General features: G+C 37.7%; 1 protein-coding gene across 1 annotated transcript in view; it reads right to left on the minus strand.

Annotated features, from left to right (window-relative positions):
* LOC106872611 (protein dachsous) overlaps positions 1-7,067 on the minus strand; it is a 42,284-nt gene extending 35,217 nt beyond the window's left edge. The window contains exons 1-3 of the mRNA XM_014919650.2: positions 6,886-7,067; positions 2,763-2,996; positions 934-1,176 (exon numbers count right to left, since the gene is read on the minus strand). Coding sequence (XP_014775136.1) covers positions 934-1,176; positions 2,763-2,996; positions 6,886-7,009 — 601 coding nt within the window. The 5' untranslated portion in view covers positions 7,010-7,067. The remainder of the gene's footprint in view (positions 1-933; positions 1,177-2,762; positions 2,997-6,885) is intronic.
* Between the last annotated feature and the right edge of the window lie 1,636 nt (positions 7,068-8,703).

The following is an 8,703-nucleotide window of genomic DNA, read 5'->3' on the forward strand; positions in this document are numbered from 1 at the left end:
TATATATGATGGGCTTCTTTCAGTTTCCATCTACCAAATCCACTCACAAGGCTTTGGTCGGCCCGAGGCTATAGTAGAAGACACTTGCCCAAGGTGCCACACAGTGGGACTGAACCAGGAACCATGTGGTTGCGAAGCAAGCTTCTTACCACACAGCCATGCCTGCGCCTATTAGTCAGGAATTTGCATGGAGTGGTTAGTTGGTTAAATCAACCCCCCAGTATTTGACTGGTACTTTGCTCTATTGAATCCGGAAGGATGAAAGACACATCCAAAGTTCATTTTAGTAAAATTTGAACTCAGAATGTCATGTCCAAATCACAATGAGCTAACATAAAAAAAAATAATAATAATGATAATAATTTACTTTTCTTTGTGGTAAGGGTGACACATGAAAAAATGGACAAATTACAAAAAAAAAAAGAAGAAAAAAAACCCAGAAGTAAAATCTATTATGGAAAAATAACAAGAATACAACACAGGCTTGGAAAACAATAGCATAGAGAAGAATTAATATGAGATGCCCCAATGGGTGGTTAACCATATGTATCTCCACCATCTGCCTTACTGTAAGCAAAATTTAAACGAGCTGTGACACAAAAGACACCATAAAAGCCGTCAACTGCACAATGGCCCAGAAATTTGAATAAAGTTTTAGAAAAGGTTTGAGGTCCACAGATAACACCTCATTGGCCCACCTGTTTCCAACCGAATGTAGATGATCTTGTTATCATCGGTGTGAGCAAGGTGATGATAAAGGTCACAATGGTAAAGATGATGGCGGTGACGGTGGTGGTGGTGGTTGGTTGTACAGTGGTCATGGTGACGTTGACGAAGATGGCGTAATGGTGATGAAGATGATAATAATGGTGTGATGGTGATGATGATGATTATGATGAATACGATGACGGTGACAGCAAAATTCAAACATACCATGAGCAGAACTTGAAATGGAGGCATGGACCTGGCCAACCTCCGTCCCTCTGCCTTTCGCTTCCGACACAGAAAAGCTATATTTGTTAAGTGTAAAGATTGGTACAGGCACATTTCGGTCTGGAATGCTGACCGTCACTACAGCTGGCTGAAGTGACCGCAGGCCTTCTCCATCGACTGCAGTAATCTTTAGAGTGAAAGATCTTGGTGCCATAGAGAGGCGCTTTGCAAGTATAATGACACCTGAAAAGAAAAAGTTGTTATTAAGACTATGTTTTGATGCTATTATTATTATTATTATTAATATTATTATTGAGTGAGAGAGCCATGCATGCCATCAAAGTGACACTGGGGTAAAATATACGAAGCTCAGTATACCCATCATGACTACCTGTCTGATAGGGTTACACCAGGCACATGTACCACAACCATATGTGCACGACACGGTGTTCTCATATCAAGATAAACAGTGCATTACTTTGCAGGTGGGGCCCAATTAGAATTTTATTCATGCTAAGTAGCCCATCCCACTCAAAAGGTCCCTGAATAAGGTTTGTTTAAGGATGTTGAGCAAAACACCCATGTTTCCAAAGGTGAATTATTCAAATCCCAAAGAATTCCTCTCAACACATGGTTATGATGCTCCCCCAGTACTTCTGCACATGATCAGAAATGCACATATCGTCAGCCACCAAGGGACATGCTCAACTGGTTAAGGTCAAACAACTGACAAGCAAATCTGTGGTATTGAGTGGAATATTTGCTGTGGCCCATCTTTTATACCAAGACAATTATTATTATTATTGTTATTATTATTATTATTGTTGTTATTATTATTATTATTATTATTATTATTATTATTATTATTGTTGTTATTATTATTGTTATTATTATTGTTGTTATTATTATTGTTATTATTATTATTATTATTATTATTATTAAGGGTGACAGATTGGTAGAATAGAGCATTGGATAAAATGCCTTGTGGTATTAACTTACATATCTTTGCAGTCTTCTTCAAATCCCTCAAGTTTAATTTTATCTATTTTCTCAAAATCACTTAATAATAATAATAATAATAATAACATAAAAGACAAATAGATAAAGGAGATTGGAATGGAATGTCTTGTAAAGCTTTTACAGAAGGTTTTGCCTCTGAAGAACAGGAAAAATCACCAGAAGGGCCTTGAGTACTTGATGGCTTATTGGAATCCTGTGGAAATCTAAGGTTATGGGGTAGTAACCTGCCAGGCATAAGACCAACCCTGAGTCAAGTTGAATGATCCTTTCCACTATAGGCACAAGGCCTGAAAATGGGGGGGGGGATAGTTGAATACATTGACCCCAGTACACAACTGGTACTTATTTCATTGACCCTGAAAGGATGAAAGGCAAAGTTGACTTCAGCGGAATTTGAACTCAGAACATGAAGACAGATGGAATACCACTAAGCATTTTGCCTGGCGTAGTAATGATTCTGTCTGCTCACTATCAAGTTGAATAATAACAAGAATAATGATTTATGATTTAGGTACAAGGCTAGCAATGTTGAGGGGCAGAAAGCAGTCGATACCATCAACCCTAGCACATGACTGGTACTTTATATGATCAACCCATGGAATTTGAACTCAGAACATAAACAGCTGGGACATATATTAAAAGGCATTTTCCTTATGCTTTAATGGTTCTACCATTTTAACATGACTCTCTCTACTCCATCCAACCAATCAAACAAGCTGAATGCAGACTTTACAAAAGACACAAGGGTATATATAAATTAGAAACTTAAATTCTATCTATGAAAGTAGAACCATTCTGATGAGACTCACCACTTCTGGGGTATATGTGAAAATAACTGGCTTCATTGCCAGAAAGAAAGCTGTAGCCAACTTCTCCGTAAGGTTTGGCTGTGTCTTTGTCAGTGGCCTGCACAGTAATGACGGTTGTACCAGGTGGGGTATCCTTGTCGAGGTTTGTGTTATATTGTACGGGATAAAACTCTGGTATGTTGTCATTAATGTCCTGAATAAATATCTTTACAATGGCTGTCATATAGAATCCATCTGCAAAAAATTTTTTAAATGAACATGAACAAAAATCACAAAATAACTAACAAAAACTAAAAAAAATTCTTTTTTTTCATGATATTGCTGGTGGCTGAAGAGACGGTCGAGTGGGTTCGCCAAAAACTCTTGTGAAGCCCCAAGAAGTCTATAAGAAGAACAAGTCTGGAAACCCAGATTCCTACAACGACAGTTTGTCGCGTCCTGAGGAAACGCTTGCTAATGAAACCCTACAAGCTGCAGCTCATTCAGGCCATAACGGCAGATGACAAACAAAAGGGCAAACATGGGGCTATGCGAAGGGCCTGGTCTATGTCCTCCCACTTCCTGCAAACCTAGAGGAACTCAAGCAGAGAATCATTACTGCACTGGAAACTGTTACCCAAGGCATGCCGCAGCATGTTTGGAAGGAGCTGGACTATTGACTTGACGTGTGCTGTGTCTCAGGCAGTGCACATATTGAACATTTGAGAAATCGTTCATGGAATCCACATATATTTGAAATTCTCATTCAAATTTGGAGGAATAAATCTTATGTTGCTCAACATTAAGCCTGTTTAGTTTCATTTGCTTTGAATATGTAGTTTCTGTGATATTTACATCTCAAATGATATGAAATTTTTTGAAACACCCTGTGCATACATACTTACATACATACATGCATATATATATAAGGATTTTGTAATGAGATAAAAAAACGAAGGCTGTGTATAATATAGAACATTTATAAATGTTCTATATTAGACACAGCCTTGGTTTTTTATCTCATTAAGAAATCCTTATATTCACACGCTGATATATGACCTATGTTGGACCCCCTATTCACATAATCACTGAACATGGAGCTTAACTATGGTCTATCCACAGCACTTACTCAGCATTACCTGAAACCTCTGGGTCTCATGGACACCATACCATTCATAACCTATATATCTATAGATATAGATATATACACAAGCTTCCATGCAGTGGAACTGAACCAGAAACCAGGTGGTTGCAAAGCAAGCTTCTTAACCATACAGCCATGCCTGTATCTATATGAACACACACACACACACACACACACAAAGAAAGAGAAGAGGAAAGAAAAAAAGGGAGAGAGAATGTGTACGTTCTAGATGTCATATATTTGTGGGGTGGGGTAGAAAAATTTACGGTGGGTTGGGGGAAATAGCTGTAAATGCAATTTTGTAGAATATAGAAGATTAGATGAAGGCTGGAGGAATTATTATATAAATATTATTTTATGGAGAATGGGGGATTATCTCAGATATATTATTTTTGCGATAGATAAAGGATTATTAGGTGAGTGGATTGACGCAAGTATAATTTTGCAGAAGATAGGGGATTATTAGGAGCGCCGGGTGGGTAGAGAGATGGATGTAAGTGTAAGTACAAGAGTTGATGAGAAATAGGGAAAATAGGGATAAAGCAAATGTGAATATTATTTTGTATGGGGAGGGAGAGAGGGAGAAAGAGATTGTGACAGAAATAGGGATAGATAGGGGGATATATACATATATATATATATATATATATATATATATATATATATATATATATATATATATATATATATATATATATATACACACATATACATAATGATTATTATTATTCAGTAGTCTTATTATTATTATTATTATTAATAATTCAAAGCTGATCATTTGATGACTCATTTTATTGCTGCTTGTGAGTTTTGGTTTTTGTGCTCACCAAGAAATAAATTTTATACACATAAGGGTGGAAAGGTAGAGGCGTGTGGCTTAGTGGTTAGGGTGTCAGCATCATGATCGTAAGATTGTGGTTTCGATTCCTGGACCGGGCGACGTGTTGTGTTCTTGAGCAAAACACTTCATTTCACGTTGCTCCAGTCCACTCAGCTGGCATAAATGAGTAACGCTGCGATGGACTAGCGTCCCGTCCAGCTGGGGACACACACGCCATTGAAACCGGGCCCATGAGCCTGGCTACGCTTTAAAATGGTGCATTTATTATTATTATTAAGTTTGGAAAGAAAGCAGAGTTGCATCCTTGGCATGATCCCTTCAACCCTTGCAATACCAACCGTGCTGAAACCACCTCTGGCTCTGTAGTACAGAGCTAGAGGTGGTTTTCCTAAGTTTTGAATCAAAATCTTCCACCAAACCTAAGCCACAGTTTATGCTCATAACACTAGCTTAATGAGAACTAAGTTATTTTACTAAATTCTTTGTTTTATTTAAAACTAGCTGACATACCCGGTAATTCCCAGGAAAGCGGGACTTATCCCTTGGTTCCATTCTCATAATTGTTTCGCTAATCCAATAGCAACAATACAAAGTATGTAGCCCTTAAAATGGCTTTGCGCATTTACAGAGAATACTGAACTGTCTTACACAGGATCTTGTTTTTAGGAATTCCCAATAAGTTATGAATACCCAAATTGTGGAGTCAGTTGTGTAATAACATGAAATTAGTTACCTGATAATAAGAATTCAAATAAAGCAGCCCCGGAAAGGGCTTTAGTGCATTCCCAGAGTATATAGAACTTACAAGGAAAAAAGGGGGCATTGGGAAGAAGGCAGCTGATTGGGGGATGCTATGAATTTATATTATTATAGTATTGTATATAAATTATATATTAAATATGAAATAATTCACAGTATATATAAATTAGTAGAATATAAAATATTTATTTATACACAAAAATAGGGGGGGGGGCGCTGAGGGTGTTATGTGGCCATGTGGGTGGGCGGCAGTGGCCCCAAAACTTTGAGAACCTCTGCTTTAAAGCATGGCAGTTAAATTCATATCAATTTTGCCTTTTAAAAAAACAAGTTTAGATCAAACCCATATCAGACACTTGATGCTGTATGAATTCAAAAGGGACTCTCGCAATCAAAACAGCAAGAAATTTGCAGTCTGTTGTCTATGGGAATGAAGCTTTAAGTGTCTGGACATGCCAATGATGGTTTGGCCAGTTTTGAATGGGGAAAGTTTTCTCTTGTAGATTCCCTTTGAACTGGACAACCAAATTGTATCAATATCTAGCCTCTGAAAACTGTAATCAAGGAAAATCCAAAGCCTAAGAATTAGAAAAATAGCTCATGATCTTAAAACATCTTCATGAAGTAGGAAAAGTGTCTAAATTTGGTCAGTGGATCTCTCAGCAACTGTCCGCTTGTTAGATTTATCAAGGAGTTGCCCTTTGCACTTCATTGAAGAATAAACTTGTTGCCAGACCTATCAGAGTAGAATCACCACAAGTGATGAAAAGTGTGTTGTTTATAAGTGAATCCAACAAAGACGACAATGGTTAGCAACAATAGTTAGTCACTCATGGATTGACTTATTGAGTCCTTCTTTGAACATACAGGTTGACTAAGGGAACGTATCGACCATAAACTAATGTAATATTAACAAATCTATTCACAGGCATAGAATACAAATAATTTATTTTTTTATTGGCCACGAGGACTAATATAAACGAATGAACATAAAGGACGTGCAACAACATAGAAGATAACACAAGATGATACATAGGGTTCCTCGTGTAAACAATGAAAATTAAACAACATAAAACTCCCAATTGGGAAGGGGCTTTAAAGGTCCTTGTGGAAAAACCCACAAGAGCCACAGGTGCCTGATCAACAGGACAAGAGCCCTTCTTTTATCTTTCACAGGTGTATGCTCAGAAATGGCCCTTTCACACCAACCATTTTTCCAGCAAATAGAATATAGGTAATATAGCAACAACATTCTCTCTAATGCCTTCATTAATATTCCATTCACAGGAATACCAGATCTATCAAACTCTTCCTTCATAAAATAGATCAATGAAGCTAGCAAATTCTTCCTTTGACAAACATCTGAATGAAAATGAATTAAAACAACTCATACCACTTACCTCCATCAATTGCCTTAATTGGAAATTCAAACACTGATTTTTTCTCATAGTCCAGGCTCTTTGCTATACAAATTCTTCCACTAGCACTTTCAACTTTAAACTCCGACGGCTTTGTGTAACCCATGCCGTCAGCTATTTTATAAGAGACTTTTGAGTCAAACCCACAATCAGGGTCACTGGCAGATACCTGCAAGAAATAAAAACAAAACGGAGTTATTAAAGACTATTCAAAACTCTAATGCTAGTATAAGGTGAATATCTAAAGTCTTGGAAGTGAGGTTTTTGGGACAGAAAATAGAGGAAGCCCATTGTACATGTGTCTGTATGTCTGTGCTTCTGTGTGTGTGTGTACATGCACGTATGTATGTATGTATGTATGTATGTATGTATGTATGTACTTATGTTAGGTTTTTAAAATATCCTTTTGCAAATTTTTTACAATTTTTAATTTTATTTCCTGAACTGAAAAAATGATTTGTAATACATACACATATGTGAGCATGAGTATGCGTATGTGTGTGTGTGTGTGTATATCTCTCTCTCTCTCTCTCTTTCCTTTCTTTGACATAGAACATTTATTGTAAATAAATATCAACCATCTCACAAATGGTGCTGTTTGTTTGCAATTTTCCATGAAGACATGTTCAGTGCTTGTGATGTCCAAGTTTGTAAGCACCATTCGAGCGTGATTGTTGCCAGCGCCACCTTACCAGCACATGTGCCGCTGGCACGTGAAAAACAACATTCAAGTGTGGTCGTTGCCAGTGCCACTGGACTGCCTCCTGTGCAGGTCGCACATAAAAACACATTCGAGCGTGGTCGTTGCCAGAACTGCCTAGCTGGCCCTCATGCCGGTGGCACATAAAATCACCCATTACACTCACGGAGTGGTTGGCGTTAGGAAGGGCATCCAGCTGTAGAAACTTTGCCAGATCAGATTGGGGCCTGGTGCAGCCTCTGGCTTACCAGTCCTCAGTCAAACCATCCAACCCATGCCAGCATGGAAAGCAGACATTAAATAATGATGATGATGATGATTACTCTGTCTGAAAATAAGTGCGGATTAGTGACAGGAAAAGCATCCAGCTGTAAAAAACATACCTCAATAAATTTTGTCAAACCGAAGCAAGAATGAAAAAGAGAATGTTAAAAACAACGATAGTAATAATGATGACGACACTTTTAAAATGTATTGAGTACTACATTGAAGAGCAGTCTTCTTAATAACTAAGATTATATATCATATAAGAATGGCTGTGTGATTAAGAAGGTTGCTTTGATACTTTGTAGTTCCCAGTTTAGTCCCACTGCATGCCACTTTGAGCAAGTGTCCTCTACTATAACTTGGGCCAACCAATGCCTTGTAGATGAATTTGGTTGACGGATACTGTGAAGAAGCCTGTTGTGTATTTATTTGTGTCTCTGCGCTTGCCTCTGCAACTCCCAGCCCCCAGCAGCAAATAGAATAAGTACCAGATTAAAACATAAGCACTCAGTTTGGTTTGTTCAGCTGAAACACCTTCAAGACAATGCCCCAGTATGGCCACAGTCCAATGATTGAAAGAAGTAAAAGATTTAAAACGATATACACGTGTGAATATATAAATACACCATTGATAGGTGCAGGAGTGGCTGTGTGGTAAGTAGCTTGCTTACCAACCACATGGTTTCAAGTTCAGTCCCACTGTGTGGCACCTTGGGCAAGTGTCTTCTACTATAGCCTCTGGCTGACCAGAGCCTTGTGAATGGATTTAGTAGACAGAAACTGAAAGAAGCCCGTCATATATATATATATATATATATATATATATATATATA

This window comes from Octopus bimaculoides, chromosome 7 (genome assembly GCF_001194135.2).
Source record: "Octopus bimaculoides isolate UCB-OBI-ISO-001 chromosome 7, ASM119413v2, whole genome shotgun sequence".
Classification (NCBI taxonomy): Eukaryota; Metazoa; Mollusca; class Cephalopoda; order Octopoda; family Octopodidae; genus Octopus; species Octopus bimaculoides.